We start from the raw sequence: 22,807 nt of genomic DNA, 5'->3' as shown, positions 1-22,807 counted from the left end.
AGGCATATAGCTGGATCGAACAACGGACACTGTAGCACATGAACTCAATCTCAACGTTAGACAACTCTTGAAGTGCTGAAAACATCCGGATTCTGGAGCTAACCATCACTTTAATAACAAAACTGTGCCTCTGCATTGGACGGCACTTTATAAAACAACCAGAGTAAAACATGGCTAGGCAGAGTGAGTAGGAGGGTACACTGTTCAAAATACAGAAGCATTCCATTTTGTCCCTCCCAGTCTCTCTTCCACTCCCTCTCTCTGAATAGATCAAATGTTGTGGATATTATGGCGCCAGTTTCCCCCCCCACCCATGCTGCAGACAGGCTTTAACTGACAGGTCAGAGGTCATGGAAACAATGTTGCCCTGATGGAGAGTGCAAGAGGGGTGGGGCCTATATGATTTTATTATAGGGTCATGGATTTTCAGGATGCCCAGCCCATAATCTCTAGAAATGCACACACACAGATATACATATATAATAAACATACATGTATACAGCAGGGAAAAACAATTGAGGAAACAAACCAAAAACATTTCAAGTATACAACTTACATGTGAGCTCAAGTGCCCCATGGGGAGGTAGGGGGGGTGCCAACCCATAGGGACGAAAACAACCCCCTCTAATCACACCATCCCCCTCGCTTTCTCTCTTTCTACCCTCTTGACCTCTTCCTTCTTCACATGGGGTTGCAAAGAACCCTCCATCTTTTGACTTGGGTCACGTGTAGAAGAGCAATCAGTCTGTTACATATTTTGAACTTTATTAAGAAAAACATTTTAAAAAATGCAGAAGTCTCCCGGCCTCCGCACTCCATCTTATAGCAACCGCATATATTGGCCATGACATTCCTTCCAATTTCTACCTGTCTGGTTCGGAGGAGTGCATTTCATTTGGTCAAGACAGTTGACTCACAGAGTTACATTGTCACGACTCATGTTGGAAAGCTCCGTTGCGTTTGCTCTTGAACCACCACAACCATATTTATGGGGACACCTGTCCACTTAATCAAAACGCTGCAGCGGCCCCTCTCACCATCATTCTATTCTTCTTCTTCTTTTGTCTCCTCTGCCTCCCTCTCCCTCGCTCTCATCAAATCAGGATGTGCAGTTCATTGAGCGGTGCCAGCATTTCACACTCTCTCTCCACCAACGGGACCGCCAATCCAGCAGAGGCAATTCCTCATGATTTATGAGATTTATAAAATGCCTCCCAGGAGTATTATGCTATTCCATGCCAAATTACTCGTGCTGAGTGATATGTTAACCTGGGGAACACACAACAAAGGCTTCTGGAGAAATGACAAAGAACAATGCTCTGTCACTGTAAACATTAGCAAAATGTTGAAATCTGGCCTCAAAAGAACCCACTGATCGAGCACATATTGAAACAAATCAATATCGGTTTGAGTGTTTAAACAGGATTAAATATCTTTTGTCAACATAAACCAAGAAAACCCATACACCTAGCCGACTAGCATTTAGGCAAAACAAACCCCTTAGACTAAAGGCACAGTATTGAACCCAAAGGCAGTTAGCAGTCAGCTATCTGATGAGTGTTCTCCTTAGCGAGTCCCTTATCCTTCATGAAGACTAATGGCCTGTTGAGTGTCCCATGTACAGTACCTCCAACCTATAGTGCAGAGCATAACAGAGCTGGTGTACTCCATCCTGATTCATGCCGTTCACTGTTCATGTCTGTCTTTCTGTCCCCGACTTGCAGGAACCCTTATCGAGCAGACATTGCTGATGCGGCTGATATTGTGTATTATGAAATCCGGCGCTACATGTCAGGGAAATAATCACCTTCAGGGTCATTCGTTAAAGTTTTCCTTCCCTCTAAAAGAACTTTATACTTCATCGTGAAGGGCATAAAAATAGGGCCAGCTGTCGGCTGGACTTGTTCAGATGGTGAGTAATACTGGCTGAAGCCTGGCCTATATTGAATGAGATGGCTTTGGGGGCAACAATTCCCTGTAGGCCTCCCCTGCATTATTCAACTTTTCTGGACCCGTGCCTCGACCGTGAGTGAGTTAGCTGCTGCAATTGAATTATTGCTCCCTCCAATTTGTACACAGCTTATTGAATGGCTGTTGCAGCCACGCAGCACTGCTTGCCGAACAGCGTTCCTGGGGCCAGCTGAACACACACAATGGCTGGCCAGTGGACCTCCACACCATTCTTCACCGTAGACCAACGTGGAAGCATATGTGCTATTTACATAAACGGACCAAAGCTCACTATAATAGGATGTGATAACGTAATTATAGAGCTGTAGAACACAACAGCCCCCCCCCCCCCACCTCTTTCCCTGGCACAGGCTGGAATACCGACGCAAACTGTTGCTATGCAGGATGACCGTGTCGTAAACACTCACTCGTTCCCGAGACTGCTGCAAAGACGACACCCAGTGTACAAAAAGGCATGTACTCCGTGTACATTCTTGCATATGCTGTTATACTACAGCTTCTGCCCACCTACACAGGTCAAAGGCAACTCAACACGCTAGCATATAGCTAGTACATCCGGTACACACGCGAATCAGAATCTGATCCCTAGAAAAAGGTAAATCAGCTCACCGTGGCCACGTTCACAATCAAGAGAAAAACATTTCTCTTCCAAAAACAAAAAATGTCCTTAGCGCACTTGATTTAAAACCAATGTTGTACATCTTTTCAAAAGGTCTTGTGATGTAAGCAACGGTCCCATTTAGCTCGCTAGAGGCCTCCGACTGGTGTAAATATTTGTTCCTTACACTACCAGTGAATCATGACATTTATAAAAGGCCTTTTCATGTGCGAGGCTCCCGCACGCTAAACGTGGGCTGAGAACGACGAGCAGACCACAATCTAGCCTCCTTATCAGCAACCAAAGTATACATGAAAGAGACACAAACCCTTACAATAGACATCTGCACATACTGGCAATGCCGTCCTGTAATCCTCAGCTATGCCGGGCCTCCTGTAAGAGAGAGGGGGCTGGAAGGTGGACTAAGAGGAAGATGGATGGGGGGGATAGAGGGAGATTACAACCATACGAAGGGGATAGAGAAAAGGGCTCTGCTATGCTGGAGAAGAGGGTTAGAAATCACTTGACATGACCGGAGTCTTGATCCTGCAATTGATCTGTCATTACAAGAGCAAAAGGAGACAGCGGCTGAAAAACAAAAGACAAGTGTCCAAGTAGAGTTCAAAATATCCTCAAAATGTTGCACGGGGACGAATCCAGAAATAGCGGCGAGGACTCACTTGCAGGAGAGCTGATTGATACCATGTATAAAGTAACAGTCGCCGCCGTTCACGCAGTAATCCTTCTCGGTGTCGTTGCATCTTCTGGCGTGGCCTGAGCCTGGCGATAGTGTGGTGGTTACTGTCGAGGAAGAAAGAGCGACATGTTAGCAACACAGACATAAGAGTACTATAGGCAGTTAGAGCTCTGTTACTGGAGTAGAGTACAATGTATATTCTGTCAATTAAATAATACTTGAAACTAAGACAGCTCCATTCGGGGGACTTAGGTAGAAGAGTAGAAACACAGTACGGAACATGCTACAATATACACTAACAGTCAAAAGGTTTTAAGGGTTTTTCTTTATTTTTACTATTTTCTACATTGTAGAATAATATTGTAGACATAAACTATGAAATAACACATGGAATCATGCAGTAACCCCCCAAAAAAGTGTTAAACAAATAAAATGAAAATATATTTTACATTTTAGATTCTTCAAAATAGCCACCCTTTGCCTTGATGACAGCTTTGCACAGTCTTGGCATTCTCTTAACCGGCTTCATGAGGAACGCTTTTCCAACAGTCTTGAAAGAGTTCCCCCATATGCTGAGCACTTGTTGGCTGCTTTTTCTTCACTCTGGGGTCCAACTCATCCCAAACCATCTCAGTTGGGTTGAGGTTGTGTGATTGTGGAGGCCAGGTCATCTGATGCAGCACTCCATCACTCTCAATCTTGGTCAAATAGCCCTTACACTGGAGGTCTGTTTTGGGTCATTGTTTTGTTGAAAAACAAATGATAGTCCCACTAAGCGCAAACCAGATGGGATGGTTTATCGCTGTGGTAGCCATGCTGGTTAAGTGTGCAATGAATTATAAATAAATCACAGACAGTGCCACCAGCAAAGCACCCCCACACCACCTCCTCCATGCTTCACTGTGGGAACCACAGATGCAGAGATCATCTGTTCACCTACTCTGTGTATCACAAAAACACAGTGGTTGGAACCAAAAATCTCAAATTTGGATTCACAGATTTCCACCGGTCTAATGTTCATTGTGTTTCTTGGCCCAAGCAAGTCTCTTCTTATTGGTGTCCTTTAGTAGTGGTTTCTTTGCAGCAATTCGACCATGAAGGCCTGATTCACAGTCTCCTCTGAACAGTTGATGTTGAGATGTGTCTGTTACTTGAACTCTGTGAAGCATTTATTTGGGCTGTAATCTGAGGTGCAGTTAACTAATGAACTTGTCCTCTGCAGCAGAGGTAACTCTGGGTCTTCCTTTCCTAGGGTGGTCCTCATGAGAGCCAGTTTCATCATAGTTTTTGCAACTGCACTTGAAGAAACTTTCAAAGTTCTTGACATTTTCCAGATTGACTGACCTTCATGTCTTAAAGTTATGATGGACTGTTTTCTCTCTTTGCTTATTTGAGCTGTTCTTGCCATAATATGGACTTGGTCTTCTACCAAATAGGACTATCTTCTTGGCTCAAACACATTAAGAAGGAAAGAAATTCCACAAATGTACTTTTAACAAATCACACCTGTTAATTGAAATGCATTCCAGGTGACTACCTCATGAACCTGGTTGAGAGAATGCCAAGAGTGTGTAAAGCCATCATCAAGGAAAAGGGTGGCTACTTTGAATAATCTCAAAAATAAAATACATTTAGATTTGTTTAACACTTTCTTTGGTTACTGCATGATTCTATACGTGTTATTTCATAGTGTTGATGTCTTCACTATTATTCTGCAATGTAGAAAATAGTAAAGAAAGAAAAACCCTTGAATGAGTAGCTGTGTCCAAACTTTTGGCTGGTACTGTATACTTGTAATGTAGGCAGCGCATAGAGACAGGTGCAGGAACTTTCCACTCCAGATGGCGTTTCTGAACAGGTCAACCAGTTGCTCTTTTGTGAGTGATTTTATACACAAGACAAACACTCACTTCTCATTCAATCACTCATCCTCCACATAAAACGGTCACATCTTTCCTTCCAAGAATCGCATTGTGTCTCTTCAGTAGTGTTGACACTGACTCAAGACGCTCTATGTGCAAAGATAAATATTTCCTCCTGAAGAGCGTAGGAGTCCCTGTTTATCCCTTGATTCAGATCTTTGGAATGAAATGGCCTAAATGTCATGCCGACTAATCCTCCACTGTTATGTAAATAGTGCTAAGAGGTTTTTGGGATGAGGCCTGAGGAGTGGCAGGACTGGGCAAGGAGAAGAGGGAGGACTCCTCTGTCAAACGTTAGGATGTAGCCTCTACACTGGCTAGATTTCAACCCGTACCTTGCTGGGGTGTGACAACATGTTTGTGTTTGCCAAATTGGAGGTTGAATGACAAATACATACTCGTGAATGTGTAGCCTACTTCCGTACATACAGTGTTGTTATGATATGGGGGGCAAGGTTAGTGTTCAGACATAGACAAACATGCTATCTAGATTACACGTCCACACTCCGTCCACCCAGAGGGCAGCAGCAACCTTATCCTGGGTGCTGAGCCTGGTTGATAAGCACATCAGGTGATCGTCAGTCAGCGTCCCAGCTGGCAAGTCGTGAGGCTGCTGGTTTAGTTTAGTTTGTTTTTGAGTTTTTAGCTTGGGCATGCCTTTGTCATTTTTCCTTTTTGTACATATTTATGTTTCATCACCATCTGAAGAAATAATAATCCACTTGGACTGGCCGGCCAAGAGGTTTACGCTCGGTAAGCCCTTAACTCGGTAAATTGCTGTCTCCTGGGCATATGTGCATCCAACCCCTAGACAAAGCGAGTGGAACAATATCCGTAGGCTAGTAACGGGTTTCGTAGAACAGTACATTGGTATACTTGCAATGCTAACTCAATTCACTTATCAAACGACCTACCCAAATTCAATTCCTGCTTGCAGTAACTTGATACGTAGTAAATTCAGTTGGTGCTGTGGTGGCCATGGTGAAAACAATATTACACAACACACACACACCAGACATGCACGCACGAACGAACAAACACAAAACACTGCTGCATCACCTTTCGTCACGGTGCCGTCCACACATTGACCTCATTCATTCCAGCTATTGATTTCAATTATCACTATTGGCATACATAGGTAGAGGATGAGAAAGAAAGAGACGGAGAGAAAGAAAGACATTGCTGCTAACCTGACCTGTGATTGGTGTGATCGGCGTGTGATGAACAAGGCCGTTGCACATCTGTGGTCAACTAAACGTCCATTTGAACTTAGCCCTGAATACGCTGCACATGTTCTGTTGGACAGCACATGCAACCTATTCTAAAGCAAAGGACACATATTTGCAAGAACTGTTTTCAATAAATGGGTGAAAGAAAAAAAATCCACCAGCTCAACAGGAATGCTTTTTCTCTGAAAGTGCACAAAGCTTTGCAAATAGGTTCTCCGAAGGTGCACAAAGCATTGCAGAAACCTGTTGCAGCAAATCATACAATAACAGATTGTGCGAAGGACAAATTGTACCTGTACCCAGATCCCCCCCCCCCAGCCCCTCAACTCTCCAGTTAACTCACTCACTATCCATTGCATGAGATGGCAGGGAATCGGAAGAAAACATCCTAGAACAAAAGCACTGTACACTTTGCTAATAATAGTGTTCTCACAGCTCGCTCAATTCATACATGGAGAGGCGCCCGTTGGCCCAGGTCCAGCTGTAGCAGAGCGTGTATAGTGCTGTCTGTCAGGAGTGGAGTTGCTCCCACCGTGCCAGAAAGGAGAGAGTTTACAGTATCCAGGCTCTACTACTTGTTTATCTGTGAGGGGAACTAATGACGTGGGTTAACCACTGCATATTAAACTTCATTGTCGCAAGTGGGCGAAAGCACTTGTCTCTTTAAAGACAGCTTCGTTTTAAATCGCTCTCTCACACGCTCCCTCATCTGTTTTATCAAATGATACTCTTATTTCCTTGTTGACTTAAAGGCCCAGTGCGGTCAAAAGCTTCATTTGTCTTGTGTTTTATATACATTTCCACACGATGAGTTTGGAATAATACTGTGAGATTGTGAAAATGATGTTAACGCCCGTTTAGTGTAAGAGCTGTTGGAAAAGACTGCCAGAAATGTCAGCTTGTTTGGCTGCGTGGGTTTTTTAAAGTTAAAAGACCAATAAAGAGTTTGCCCTCCTTTCTGATCGTTTTCAGGTTAAACATCCCTCCAAGCAGGCGCCTCTCTGACTACTCCCAGACAGTCCTAGCAAAATTGAGAAATTGCATTTAGTTAAGAAGCTTTTTATTATTTGACCATTTTAATTGAAAACAAAATCACAGTAAGGTACTTCAACTGTTATCCAGAAATGAATTGATATTGACATAAAAATGGCTGAATTAGACAGACTCTTCTGAGGGAGGATCCGTGATTTACGAGAAAACGTTTATTCTGACAAATAGCTAGCTGTTTTGTATAGTTACAAAAACCGTGCTGTTCAGAGAAGTGACTATAACGAAGCAGACAGTGTGTGCATTCTGCACCATACTGCGTTTGTGGAATAAATTCAGCGTCGGACTGAATTAGTGTAGAACACCAAATATGTCCTTGTCTACCTGTGACGATCAATGTAGACAGTTAAGTAATACTTCCACACTGTTAACGTCCTCCTGTCATCCAGGAGCGCTCCATTCTTCATTACTAACCCTTCTAAATACCAATGGGATTTTTTATTAGTCGCAATGTTGGGTTGTTGGATTGTAGGTGATTTCGGTGCCTTTGATAATCAGTGAAGAAAGAGAGCTCATTTCACACGGCATGGAGAAAAAAAAGTCTTCCTTTTCAGGTCTTGACATAGATTTTCAAGTAGATTTAAGTCAAAACTAACTCGGCCACTCAGGAATATTCAATGTCTTCTTGGTAAGCAACTCCAGTGTAGATTTGGCCTTGTTTTGTAGGTTATTGTCCTGCTGAAATGTATCTCCCAGTGTCTGGTGGAAAGCAGACTGAACCAGGTTATTCCTCAAATGATTTTGCCTGTGCTTAGCTCTATTCCGTTTATTTTTATCCTACAAATCTCCCTAGTCCTTGCCGATGACAAGCATACCCATAACTTGAAAATATGAAGAGTGGTGCTAAGTGATGTGTTGTGTTGGATTTGCCTCAAACATAACGCTTTATATTCAGGGCATGAAGTTAATTTCTTTGCTATTTTTATTTTGCAGTTTTACTTTAGTGCCTTAATGCAAACAGGATGAATGTTTTTGGAATATTTTTTGTTCTGTACAGGCGTCCTTTTCACTTTGTCATTTAAGTTAGTATTGTGGAGTAACTACAATGTTGTTGATCCATCCTCAGAGTTTAATAGCTGTGATAGGAGAAAACTAAGTGTTTTAAAGCCACCATTGGCCCCGTGGTGAAATCCCTAAGCGGTTTCCTTCCTGTACGGCAACTGAGTTATGCATCTTTGTAGTGACTGGATGGATTGATACACCATCCATGCTCAAAGGGATATTCAACGTCGGTTATTTTTTGTTTACCCATCTACCAATAGGCGCCCTTCTTTGTGAGGTGTTGGAAAACCTCCCAGGTCTTTGTGGTTGAAAATGTGTTTGAAATTCACTACTCGATTGAGGGACCTTACAGATAACTGTATGTGTGGGGTACAGAGATGAGGTAGTCATTCAAAAATCATGTTAAACACTATTATTGCACACAGAGGGAGTCCATGCAACTTATCATGTGACTTGTTAAGAATATTTTTACTCCTGAACTTATTTAGGCTTGTCATAACAAAGGGGTTGAATACTTATTGATTCAAGACATTTCAGCTTTTCATTTGTTATTAATAAAAAAACATAATTCCACTTCCAATTCTAAATTTAATATATTTTAAATTCAGGCTGTAACAACAAAATGTGGTAAAAGTCAAGGGGTATGAATACTTTCTGAAGGCACTGTATCGTTTATACAGTATATCAACATGTCTGACAATATCATCATTTTGGGGGTTTTAAATCCAGTGATCTTGCAATTCAGCTTTTCAATAGAACCATTCAGTAGCTTCAGGGCAAAGGAACCGGAATCAATACTAAATCTGGGTGTTATTTTAGAAAAATGTTCAAGGTGCCTTTAGGTCTCTGAAAGGTCTGATGGTTATAGCTCAGTAACAGTATGGTGAGGCTGAGACCAGGTCTGTTCCTGTTCTGACCGCTACAGACAACCTACCAGTCCTGACTGGTGCAGGGTAGAATATTGTACCAACCCACTATCCATACAACCAGAATTCTGACATGTTTTCCTGAGCTCGTCGACTGTACTGTGAATACCTGCTGAGGCAGCATGGTATTCACAGCCGACTGTCTGAGAGGGAATGTTGAGCTCAGACAGCTCAGTGTACAGAGAAAACCAACTGCTTCTCATGCATCTAAATAAAGTAGCATTCTCTTCAATGCCAACTGATGATGAAGACAGGGAGAACGTGGACCACACTATTTTCCTACAAAACACATAAGGAAATGGGAAAAAAACTATTTTCTCATTACCTAAGGAAGTTTGGATTGTAAGATCTCTCCCCTCTCTCTCTCTTTGCCTCTTGCGTGCTGTCGTCTTTATAGCAGAAGACACTGACAGTGCTTTTATGTGCATTTATCCCCAGGAGGCAGTCCAGGAATGGGGCTGCTATAAATGGGCGACAAATGAGACGCTTCATCCTGATCACAGCGTCTAGTGCAGGGGTATTCAACTCTTACCCTTTGAGGTCCGGAGCCTGCCGTTTTCTGTTTCTACCTGATCATTAATTGCACGCACCTGATGTCCCAGGTCTAAATCAGTCCCTGATTAGAAGGGAACAATGAACACATACAGTGGAACTGGCTTCCAGGTCCAGAGTTGAGTTTGAGGGGTCTAGAAATAGGGATTGTTCCCTCTCTGTACAACATGCCCATATTGTTGGGTCAGTATTTCCCGTCTCACAGAACCATGGCTGGGTCAGAATGGTGTCCACTGGCCTTGGAGCCGTTAGGGCCTGTGGCAGTTTACCAATCAGGGAGCAACTCCATTCACATGTGCCTGGTTTCTCATGTTTTGTAGCCATGTGGCTGAGTAAGTCAACCCCTGGCCACATTAGTTCTCCCTTCAGCAGAGGAACATCCTGGTCCTGATCCTCCAAGTCAAGGCCTGTTCCCCTGTCTAAGACTGGGTACGATGAGGTGCTCTCATTCCCGGAGGGCTAGGTCAGTTTACCTGGTCTACTAACCTCAGGTTTCTTCTTCCCCAGGTCTTGTGCCGACTGGATTTTCCACAGTGTTAGCTCGAGCCCAGTGGTTTGGCCAACAGGCTTCACCGCGGAGTTTGATTAATCCTTCATGGCTAGAGAACTGAAAAGAACGACTGGGGGGTGCAAAAGGGGCCATCTGGAAACCTTCATAAACATGTCTGTCTTTCCGCGCTCTCTATTGGGTTCTAAAGAAAAGCTGTAAAAATGAAAGGAGATGTCCCTGTTCCGCTGTGGTTTCTCTTTTCTTCTTCTCCTCTCTTCCGGAGGCTAGCCCTGTTCGGCAACTCTCAACAATTGGGAGTGATTACAGTATATTCAGTACATCGACAGGGTCCTCATCACTAGGGCCACACAGAGTCAGTGGAGGAATCTGAATTTTACCAACCCAGAAATTGTCTCGTGTAAAAATGTTTAAAAAAAATTAAAAGATACTGTATGGAAATGATTCCCAACTGCAAAGTCTGCTGCAAAGCAAGAATCAATACTACGACGCAGACAATAACTGTAATTAAATGTTCTCCGCAGCAGATTCCATAAGGCTCTGGTCATTACTCTTCTCCGTGAAAAGCATGAAGTAATCCAGTTATGTTTCAGGGAAGAGAGCTATTAAAAAGACGGAATAAGCAGCTAAGGACAAACATGTTTCTGCCTCTGAACACAGCATGGCGAGACAACCAAAACCTTAAAACACTAGGAAAAGACTCCAGATGTCTAGTTTAGGTGGGACCCAGGTCAGATAAGTCACCGGTAGTCATCATAGCCTACATCTTAACTGGAATGAACCAAGTCCAGGTCGGGGGAAAGAACATGATTGGTAAGAGGAAAAAGGTCCAAAAGTGCAAGCCCCAAGCGTCAACTGACAAATGCATCTCCAAAAACCCTGACATATTTTAGAGCTAGTCAAGTCTATATACCAGCAGCAGAGTAGAAAGCCCTACATAAACCCCCTCCCCAGTCCTGGCTGGGAATTTCAGACATGTCTCTTGTTACAGCTGGGACTGGGATCCTCTTATCACTTTGCTAGGGGTCAATTTTTACTGCATGCATTCTTCCTGCATCGGTGTGGTTTCCATTATGTGTAACATCCCTGTTTCCCCCCCCCATCCCAGAGGGATTCGAGCAGTCTCTCCATTTCAGTCCTCACTGTGCATGGGTACATTAATTAAGGGAAGATAAATTAATACATATTATGGTAGCTGCTGATAAAAAAATATATAAATATAAATATATATATATATATATATATTTAAAAAAAAGAGTAGTTCACAAGATCATTTTGGTAGCAATGGTTGTCTTACACCACAGGGCACCCCGGCTTCACATCTCAATGATAATATGACGGGTTGCCAGTTCGGCGCTCGTCTGACGTGTGTTGAGAGCGCGTGTGTTTGTGTTAAGTGGGTAAGGTTGAGGGACAGTAGATGAGCTCCATCTTCTTTGTCTCAAGGCAGCGGTTCTAAAAAAAAGTGTTTAACTGTTGTACTCTGTTGGAATATCGGAGCTGCGAAGCTCAGCAAGACCACGCGCTCCAACAAACAGCGGCACTGACGAATCAAAAATCTCTTACGCCAACACCGCAAACACAAAATAGCGCGCTAACCAACCACCGGCCCCCTCCCACCTCCCACACACACACAAACAAACAAGGCCAGTATCTATCGTGTGGGTCTTCGTACATTTCACAAGTTGAACCGAGTTCAACGAGACTGCTCCACCACCATCAACAGCCTGAGGGGAACTCGATCATTGTTTAGGCAAAGGGCCAGAACAGAACATTATCTCTACCAAGAATTTGAGAGACACATAAACAGAATATTACTAATGATAATTCACTAAAAGCCTGTTTCAAGAGGAAAGTGACCATCATTATTTCAAGGGCCATCCAGCTGGATAGAGAGAGACGGAGTGTTTCAAATGTACAAAATGGAGTCCGTTCTGAACTTTATCCTAATCTCCCCTCTCATCATGTTTTCATTTATATTCTTGCCTCTTATTGCCCTTTCTCAACCGCATAGCTGATATGCCTGGTCTTGCCTGCTACAGTCATCTCTGCATTAAGGGGAAATCAAAGAACGCCACAGCATGCGATTGCACAACAGCCAGTCATGTAAACAAGCAAAGTGAACATACTGAGAAGGAGGAGGAGGGGCTGGGTGCTGGCACTGTCAGGCAGCAGGGCAGGTTGGGTGTGCAGCAGAATGGGTATAGTCAGGCCTGGTGTTGGCTGGAGCAAAGGGCCTGCAGCGGAGAGGGATGGTCCCGAGTGTCCTACTTTCAGGAGGACCCAGGGGCCCCGTTTGCGGTCCCACCTGCCGTCCCTGCTCTGTTTGGTGTATCTGTAGTGTATGGCAGTGGATAACTCTCCTCTTCCTCACCCTCCTCAGATCCAGGCCACCGGGGGTTTTGGAGCATGTGGATGTGGAACCCTGAGCTAGCACCCGGTGCAGCAGCAGGAGACAGGCACCCAGGCCCAGGATGAGAAGGAGGAGGGTGGGAAGAAGCAAGAGGAGGACCCTTCCGGCCCCAGAGCCCAGCCGGGGAACCCAACCTGGTGCCACCCTCAGCCCCCTCCTCACCAACAGACAGCAGCACAGGGATTGGATACACACAGAAATCCGTCCCATTGCCTGTTCAATGCACTGTCCCCTCCCACAGCAGCTTGCCCTGGTAACAGTGGTAGAGCAGCAGGCTTTACAACCCTGAACCAGATTCAAAATACTCCCATCTCTGTTAGATCCACTGGAATCCCCATGAGAAAGTATCCCCTTCGTGCTTCCTCCGCTCTGGATCACACCTCGCCCATGCCTCAGTCCTCCGTCCCTCCCAAATACGCGCACTGCCCACGCACCCTGGCGGCCATGAAATTGGACATCAGAGCACTGCTGCGTGGTAGCAGATGGTGCTGGTCCACTCCATGGCCAGAGGACAAACTAACAGTGGAGGGAGTCACTGAGCTCAGAGAGGCCAAAGCAACCTGACCCAGCCCAGGAGCACCGTGACAACTCCAGCTCCTACTCCAGCCCCAACCAGATCCCAGCAGACCAAGCACCAGGGGCCTCAGTTATCAACTATGAGTACTTTTCGTACTAAATTCTGGCGTATGTGGAGATTATAGGATTTGCAACATATATGTTTTTATTGATAAATCAGAGACATATTATAATTTGTGCGGTCTTGAAAGAGCGACAACCCCGGATGGAAAACGCCCTCCATCACCATTTATGGTAACAAAAATGCCCTCTATCACCTTTTATGGTAACAAAAATGCCCTCCATCACCTTTTATGGTAACAAAAATGCCCTCCATCACCATTTATGCTAACAAAAATGCCCTCCATCACCTTTTATGCTAACAAAAATGCCCTCCATCACCTTTTATGCTAACAAAAATGCCCTCCATCACCTTTTATGGTAACAAAAATGCCCTCCATCACCTTTTATGGTAACAAAAATGCCCTCCATCACCTTTTATGGTAACCATACATTTGTTTTATGGTTTTAACTGGGCCATGATAGTTCCTTAAAGAAAGCGCAATGGCAAATTTGATCACATTTCTGTAGAGATGTGGGCAGAACGCTGCAGTGACCTTTCCAAACTAAAAATGCAAGCCACCTAGCTAGTGCCAAACACTGGCCGAGCATTCTGCAAGATTCATTGTCCTTTTGAACAATTTAAAAGTAAATGCTACTGCCCACACTTTTTTAACTGTTGTTCAATATTTTGTTTATCAATACATGACTGTGTTTTTTGTGTGTGTATATTTTACCCCTCTATTCTCCCCAATTTCGATCTTGTCTCATCGCTGCAACTGCCCAACGGGCTCGGGAGAGGCGAAGGTGGAGTCATGCGTCCTCCGAAACATGACCCGCCTAGCCGCTCTCCTTAACACCCGCCAGCTTAACCCGGGAGCCAGCCGCACCAATGTGTCGGAGGAAACACTGTTCAAGCGTCTAACTTTCGAGCATGCTTGGCTATTGAATGAGCGATTAATAAATGGTAGCCACCTAGTTGATGAGTAAACTAAACATATTAGATGACATGCTGCTCTGGCAAATCCATCGGTTTTATCATTAGGCCTATGTTTGAATGTTTTTATTAGCCATTATTAGAAGTCCATTAAACGCGTCCCATTTTCCCCAAACAATAAGCCTATTTGCTTGCAACACCGTTGATCAACCTTCTAGAAGTTATGCCCTAACCTGGGCCCCCAGTCCTCCTAACCTGGGCTCCAGCCCCAACCTCAGCTCCATTCCACCTAACCTGGGCTCTAGTCCCAGCTCTAGTCCTATCCCCAGCTCCAGTCCACCTAACCTGGGCTCTAGTCCCAGCTCTAGTCCTATCCCCAGCTCCAGTCCACCTAACCTGGGCTCTAGTCCCAGCTCTAGTCCTATCCCCAGCTCCAGTCCACCTAACCTGGGCTCTAGTCCCAGCTCTAGTCCTATCCCCAGCTCCAGTCCACCTAACCTGGGCTCTAGTCCCAGCTCTAGTCCTATCCCCAGCTCCAGTCCACCTAACCTGGGCTCTAGTCCCAGCTCTAGTCCTATCCCCAGCTCCAGTCCACCTAACCTGGGTTCTAGTCCCAGCTCTAGTCCTATCCCCAGCTCCAGTCCACCTAACCTGGGTTCTAGTCCCAGCTCTAGTCCTATCCCCAGCTCCAGTCCACCTAACCTGGGCTCCAGCCCCAGCTCTAGTCCTAACACCAGCTCTAGTCCTAACACCAGCTCTAGTCCTAACCCCAGCTCCAGTCCACCTAACCTGGGCCCCAGCTCCAGCTCTAGTCCTAACCCCAGCTCCAGTCCCAGCTCTAGTCCTAACCCCAGCTCCAGTCCCAGCTCTAGTCCTAACCCCAGCTCAAGTCCCAGCTCTAGTCCTAACCCCAGCTCCAGTCCTTCTAACCTTGGCTCCAGCCCCAGCTCTAGTCCTAACCCCAGCTCTAGTCCTAACCCCAGCTCCAGCCCCAGCTCTAGTCCTAACCCCAGCTCCAGTCCCAGCTCTAGTCCTAACCCCAGCTCCAGTCCCAGCTCTAGTCCTAACCCCAGCTGCAGCTCCAGTCCACCTAACCTGGGCTCCAGCCCCAGCTCTAGTCCTAACCCCAGCTCCAGTCCTCCTAACCTTGGCTCCAGCCCCAGCTCTAGTCCTAACCCCAGCTCTAGTCCTAACCCCAGCTCCAGTCCACCTAACCTGGGCCCCAGCTCCAGCTCTAGTCCTAACCCCAGCTCCATTCCCAGCTCTAGTCCTAACACCAGCTCTAGTCCTAACACCAGCTCTAGTCCTAACCCCAGCTCCAGTCCACCTAACCTGGGCCCCAGCTCCAGCTCTAGTCCTAACCCCAGCTCCAGTCCCAGCTCTAGTCCTAACCCCAGCTCCAGTCCCAGCTCTAGTCCTAACCCCAGCTCAAGTCCCAGCTCTAGTCCTAACCCCAGCTCCAGTCCTTCTAACCTTGGCTCCAGCCCCAGCTCTAGTCCTAACCCCAGCTCTAGTCCTAACCCCAGCTCTAGTCCTAACCCCAGCTCCAGCCCCAGCTCTAGTCCTAACCCCAGCTCCAGTCCCAGCTCTAGTCCTAACCCCAGCTCCAGTCCCAGCTCTAGTCCTAACCCCAGCTGCAGCTCCAGTCCACCTAACCTGGGCTCCAGCCCCAGCTCTAGTCCTAACCCCAGCTCCAGTCCTCCTAACCTTGGCTCCAGCCCCAGCTCTAGTCCTAACCCCAGCTCTAGTCCTAACCCCAGCTCCAGTCCACCTAACCTGGGCCCCAGCTCCAGCTCTAGTCCTAACCCCAGCTCCATTCCCAGCTCTAGTCCTAACCCCAGCTCAAGTCCCAGCTCTAGTCCTAACCCCAGCTCCAGTCCTTCTAACCTTGGCTCCAGCCCCAGCTCTAGTCCTAACCCCAGCTCTAGTCCTAACCCCAGCTCCAGCCCCAGCTCTAGTCCTAACCCCAGCTCCAGTCCCAGCTCTAGTCCTAACCCCAGCTCCAGTCCCAGCTCTAGTCCTAACCCCAGCTGCAGCTCCAGTCCACCTAACCTGGGCTCCAGCCCCAGCTCTAGTCCTAACCCCAGCTCCAGTCCTCCTAACCTTGGCTCCAGCCCCAGCTCTAGTCCTAACCCCAGCTCTAGTCCTAACCCCAGCTCCAGTCCACCTAACCTGGGCCCCAGCTCCAGCTCTAGTCCTAACCCCAGCTCCATTCCCAGCTCTAGTCCTAACACCAGCTCTAGTCCTAACACCAGCTCTAGTCCTAACCCCAGCTCCAGTCCACCTAACCTGGGCCCCAGCTCCAGCTCTAGTCCTAACCCCAGCTCCAGTCCCAGCTCTAGTCCTAACCCCAGCTCCAGTCCCAGCTCTAGTCCTAACCCCAGCTCAAGTCCCAGCTCTAGTCCTAACCCCAGCTCCAGTCCTTCTAACCTTGGCTCCAGCCCCAGCTCTAGTCCTAACCCCAGCTCTAGTCCTAACCCCAGCTCTAGTCCTAACCCCAGCTCCAGCCCCAGCTCTAGTCCTAACCCCAGCTCCAGTCCCAGCTCTAGTCCTAACCCCAGCTCCAGTCCCAGCTCTAGTCCTAACCCCAGCTGCAGCTCCAGTCCACCTAACCTGGGCTCCAGCCCCAGCTCTAGTCCTAACCCCAGCTCCAGTCCTCCTAACCTTGGCTCCAGCCCCAGCTCTAGTCCTAACCCCAGCTCTAGTCCTAACCCCAGCTCCAGTCCACCTAACCTGGGCCCCAGCTCCAGCTCTAGTCCTAACCCCAGCTCCATTCCCAGCTCTAGTCCTAACACCAGCTCTAGTCCTAACACCAGCTCTAGTCCTAACCCCAGCTCCAGTCCACCTAACCTGGGCCCCAGCTCCAGCTCTAGTCCTAACCCCAGCTCCAGTCCCAGCTCTAGTCCTAACCCCAGCTCCAGTCCCAGCTCTAGTCCTAACCCCAGCTCAAGTCCCAGCTCTAGTCCTATCCCCAGCTCCAGTCCACCTAACCTGGGTTCTAGTCCCAGCTCTAGTCCTATCCCCAGCTCCAGTCCACCTAACCTGGGCTCTAGTCCCAGCTCTAGTCCTATCCCCAGCTCCAGTCCACCTAACCTGGGCTCCAGCCCCAGCTCTAGTCCTAACACCAGCTCTAGTCCTAACACCAGCTCTAGTCCTAACCCCAGCTCCAGTCCACCTAACCTGGGCCCCAGCTCCAGCTCTAGTCCTAACCCCAGCTCCAGTCCCAGCTCTAGTCCTAACCCCAGCTCCAGTCCCAGCTCTAGTCCTAACCCCAGCTCAAGTCCCAGCTCTAGTCCTAACCCCAGCTCCAGTCCTTCTAACCTTGGCTCCAGCCCCAGCTCTAGTCCTAACCCCAGCTCTAGTCCTAACCCCAGCTCTAGTCCTAACCCCAGCTCCAGCCCCAGCTCTAGTCCTAACCCCAGCTCCAGTCCCAGCTCTAGTCCTAACCCCAGCTCCAGTCCCAGCTCTAGTCCTAACCCCAGCTGCAGCTCCAGTCCACCTAACCAGGGCTCCAGCCCCAGCTCTAGTCCTAACCCCAGCTCCAGTCCTCCTAACCTTGGCTCCAGCCCCAGCTCTAGTCCTAACCCCAGCTCCAGTCCACCTAACCTGGGCCCCAGCTCCAGCTCTAGTCCTAACCCCAGCTCCAGTCCCAGCTCTAGTCCTAACACCAGCTCTAGTCCTAACACCAGCTCTAGTCCTAACCCCAGCTCCAGTCCACCTAACCTGGGCCCCAGCTCCAGCTCTAGTCCTAACCCCAGCTCCAGTCCCAGCTCTAGTCCTAACCCCAGCTCCAGTCCCAGCTCTAGTCCTAACCCCAGCTCAAGTCCCAGCTCTAGTCCTAACCCCAGCTCCAGTCCTTCTAACCTTGGCTCCAGCCCCAGCTCTAGTCCTAACCCCAGCTCTAGTCCTAACCCCAGCTCCAGCCCCAGCTCTAGTCCTAACCCCAGCTCCAGTCCCAGCTCTAGTCCTAACCCCAGCTCCAGTCCCAGCTCTAGTCCTAACCCCAGCTGCAGCTCCAGTCCACCTAACCTGGGCTCCAGCCCCAGCTCTAGTCCTAACCCCAGCTCCAGTCCTCCTAACCTTGGCTCCAGCCCCAGCTCTAGTCCTAACCCCAGCTCCAGTCCTCCTAACCTTGGCTCCAGCCCCAGCTCTAGTCCTAACCCCAGCTCCAGTCCTCCTAACCTTGGCTCCAGCCCCAGCTCTAGTCCTAACCCCAGCTCCAGTCCCAGTTCTAGTCCTAACCCCAGCTCCAGTCCCAGCTCTAGTCCTAACCCCAGCTCCAGTCCCAGCTCTAGTCCTAACCCCAGCTCCAGCCCCAGCTCTAGTCCTAACCCCAGCTCCAGCCCCAGCTCTAGTCCTAACCCCAGCTCCAGCCCCAGTCCTAACCCCAGCTCTAGTCCTAACCTTGGCTCCAGCCCCAGCTCTAGTCCTAACCCCAGCTCTAGTCCTAACCCCAGCCCCAGCCCCAGCTCTAGTCCTAACTCCAGCTCCAGTCCTCCTAACCTTGGCTCCAGCCCCAGCTCTAGTCCTAACCCCAGCTCTAGTCCTAACCCCAGCTCTAGTCCTAACCCCAGCTCTAGTCCTATCCCCAGCTCCAGCCCCAGCTCTAGTCCTAACCCCAGCTCCAGTCCCAGCTCTAGTCCTAACCCCAGCTGCAGCTCTAGTCCTAACCTCAGCACCAGTCCCAGCTCCAGTCCTAACCCCAGCTCTAGTCCTAACCTTGGCTCCAGCCCCAGCTCTAGTCCTAACCCCAGCTCTAGTCCTAACCCCAGCTCCAGCCCCAGCTCTAGTCCTAACCCAAGCTCCAGTCCACCTAACCTGGGCTCCAGCCCCAGCTCTAGTCCTAACCGCAGCTCCAGTCCTCCTAACCTTGGCTCCAGCCCCAGCTCTAGTCCTAACCCCAGCTCTAGTCCTAACCCCAGCTCCAGCCCCAGCTCTAGTCCTAACCCCAGCTCCAGTCCACCTAACCTGGGCTCCAGCCCCAGCTCTAGTCCTAACCTCAGCACCAGTCCCAGCTCCAGTCCTAACCCCAGCTCTAGTCCTAACCTTGGCTCCAGCCCCAGCTCTAGTCCTAACCCCAGCTCTAGTCCTAACCCCAGCCCCAGCTCTAGTCCTAACCCCAGCTCCAGTCCTCCTAACCTTGGCTCCAGCCCCAGCTCTAGTCCTAACCCCAGCTCCAGTCCTCCTAACCTTGGCTCCAGCCCCAGCTCTAGTCCTAACCCCAGCTCCAGTCCTCCTAACCTTGGCTCCAGCCCCAGCTCTAGTCCTAACCCCAGCTCCAGTCCTCCTAACCTTGGCTCCAGCCCCAGCTCTAGTCCTAACCCCAGCTCCAGCCCCAGCTCTAGTCCTAACCCCAGCTCCAGTCCACCTAACCTGGGCTCCAGCCCCAGCTCTAGTCCTAACCTCAGCACCAGCTCCAGTCCTAACCCCAGCTCTAGTCCTAACCTTGGCTCCAGCCCCAGCTCTAGTCCTAACCCCAGCTCTAGTCCTAACCCCAGCTCTAGTCCTAACCCCAGCTCCAGTCCTCCCAACCTTGGCTCCAGCCCCAGCTCTAGTCCTAACCCCAGCTCCAGTCCTCCTAACCTTGGCTCCAGCCCCAGCTCTAGTCCTAACCCCAGCTCCAGTCCTCCTAACCTTGGCTCCAGCCCCAGCTCTAGTCCTAACCCCAGCTCCAGTCCTCCTAACCTTGGCTCCAGCCCCAGCTCTAGTCCTAACCTCAGCACCAGCCCCAGTCACACTCAAGGGGCTACAGTCACACAGCCCTGCAACTCAACCCCATTGGTGTCCACTCACCAGCAGCATAACATACTGTAGCTCCCATCAGGACTTCCCTCTCTCTGCAGATACAGAAAACAAGACCCGGGAACGAATCATCCACCAGCCCCGGCAGACGTAATGAAGTGATGAATACCTCTGGGGCGAGACCACCAGCAGCAAGAGACAGAGGCAGGCATGAGGAAACAAAGGTGGGGGTAGGGGGACAGCTGTGGCAGGCAAACTACAAAAGGCAACAGTCCTGAGCATTAGGCAGTGGAATGGTAAATCTGTTCCTTGTGACCAGAAACACCTTTACCGACCATAGTGCAACACACATTGAACAGACACACTGGGCCTGATCAGAGTAGCAAGAGGTCAGAGGGCACACAGGTCTCTCAATGGCCAACTCTCTGGGAATGTCACCACACACACACACACACACACACACACACACACACACACACACACACACACAGGGAAATCTATAAAACCACCAAACCAGTGATTGAAATAACAAAGCAGTCAACTTCTTGTTAGGTTGTGCTTAAGTGAAGTGGATCCATTTGTGGTGATTGAGGGCCCCTGTCAGGGTCTTCTCCAGTGGACTGTAAATACAGAGGGCTTGGCATGAATCTCCCTGAGTGAGGGCCCGCTCTACTCTGACATGGCCACCGCCGCTCGCCCACACCAATCAATGCCTATCGATTGGCTTACAGGTACTTCACATTCAGCCACGGTTGCGGCGAACATCCCAAAAAGATTTGGAGCGTCATTTGAGCCCAGTTAATCTGGTCGTTTGTGATGTCACGGGGAGTGAGGTGTCTGGTTTTTTTTACAACCCAGAAAAAGGAGGGCGAGAAAGGGGTGGTTTATCTAGTTTAAATATACTATGTTTCCTGTAGCCTATATTAGAAGGACATGTCAGGACGTTTAATACAGGGAAAGAAAGAGAATGATAAAATACAAGAGAGAGAGAAGGCTAAAAAGGAAAACAGGTTTTGTAAGAGCACAAGAGATCTTCTGTTGAATCTGACAATTAATCTGGATGGTTGTACAGTCGTCTCAAATAAAACTGTGAAGGACCTCGGCGTTACTCTGGACCCTGATCTCTCTTTTGAAGAACATATCAAGACTGCTTCAAGGACAGCTTTTTTCCATCTACGTAACATTGCAAAAATCAGAAACTTTCTGTCCAAAAATGACGCAGAAAAATTAATCCATGCTTTTGTTACTTCTAGGCTCGACTACTGCAATGCTCTACTTTCCGGCTACCCGGATAAAGCACTAAACAAACTTCAGTTAGTGCTAAATACGGCTGCTAGAATCCTGACTAGAACCAAAAAATTTGATCATATTACTCCAGTGCTAGCCTCCCTACACTGGCTTCCTGTTAAGGCAAGGGCTGATTTCAAGGTTTTACTGCTAACCTACAAAGCATTACATTGGCTTGCTCCTACCTATCTTTCCGATTTGGTCCTGCCGTACATACCTACACGTACGCTACGGTCACAAGACGCAGGCCTCCTAATTGTCCCTAGAATTTCTAAGCAAACGGCTGGAGGTAGGGCTTTCTCCTATAGAGCTCCATTTTTATGGAATGGTCTGCCTACCCATATGAGAGACGCAGACTCAGTCTCAACCTTTAAGTCTTTACTGAAGACTTCTCTCTTCAGTAGGTCCTATGATTAAGTATAGTCTGGCCCAGGAGTGTGAAGGTGAACGGAAAGGCTGGAGCAACGAACCGCCCTTGCTGTCTCTGCCTTGTCGGTTCCCCTCCTCCCACTGGGATTCTCTGCCTCTAACCCTTTTACAGGGGCTGAGTCACTGACTTACTGGTGTTCTTCCATGCCGTCCATGGGAGGGGTGCGTCACTTGAGTAGGTTGAGCCACTGACGTGGTCTTCCTGTCTGGGTTGGCGCCCCCCCCCTTGGGTTGTGCCGTGGCGGAGATCTTTGTGGGCTATACTCGGCCTTGTCTTCGGACGGTAAGTTGGTGGTTGTAGATATCCCTCTAGTGGTGTGGGGGCTGTGCTTTGGCAAAGTGGGTGGGGTTATATCCTGCCTGTTTGGCCCTGTCCGGGGGTATCATCGGATGGGGCCACAGTGTCTTCTGAGCCCTCCTGTCTCAGCCTCCAGTATTTATGCTGCAGTAGTTTATGTGTCGGGGGGCTAGGGTCAGTCTGTTACATCTGGAGTATTCTCTTGTCTTATCCGGTGTCCTGTGTGAATGTAAATATGCTCTCTCTAATTCTCTCTTTCTCTCTTTCTTTCTCTGGGAGGACCTGAGCCCTAGGACCATGCCTCAGGACTACCTGGCATGATGACTCCTTGCTGTCCCCAGTCCACCTGGCCATGCTGCTGCTCCAGTTTCAACTGTTCTGCCTGCGGCTACGGAACCCTGACCTGTTCACCGGACGTGCTTGTTGCACCCTCGACAACTACTATGATTATTATTATTTGACCATGCTGGTCATTTACGAACATTTTAACATCTTGACCATGTTCTGTTATAATATCCACCCGGCACAGCCAGAAGAGGACTGGCCACCCCTCATAGCCTGGTTCCTCTCTAGGTTTCTTCCTAGGTTTTTGGCCTTTCTCAGGAGTTTTTCCTAGGGAGTTTTTCCCAGCCAC

At 48.4% G+C, this 22,807-nt stretch overlaps 1 protein-coding gene across 6 annotated transcripts in view; it reads right to left on the bottom strand.

Annotated features, from left to right (window-relative positions):
* Positions 1–22,807, bottom strand: part of LOC115154825 (pro-neuregulin-2, membrane-bound isoform) — a 114,005-nt gene that overhangs the window by 15,799 nt on the left and 75,399 nt on the right. For all 6 annotated transcript variants that reach the window (XM_029701449.1, XM_029701450.1, XM_029701452.1 and 3 more), the window contains exon 4: positions 3,250–3,370. In XM_029701449.1, coding sequence (XP_029557309.1) covers positions 3,250–3,370 — 121 coding nt within the window. The remainder of the gene's footprint in view (positions 1–3,249; positions 3,371–22,807) is intronic.

This window comes from Salmo trutta, chromosome 19, assembly GCF_901001165.1.
Source record: "Salmo trutta chromosome 19, fSalTru1.1, whole genome shotgun sequence".
In the NCBI taxonomy this organism is placed as follows: domain Eukaryota; kingdom Metazoa; phylum Chordata; class Actinopteri; order Salmoniformes; family Salmonidae; genus Salmo; species Salmo trutta.
Note: the sequence above shows the minus strand (reverse complement) of the source record. Positions and strands in the feature narration are given on the sequence as shown.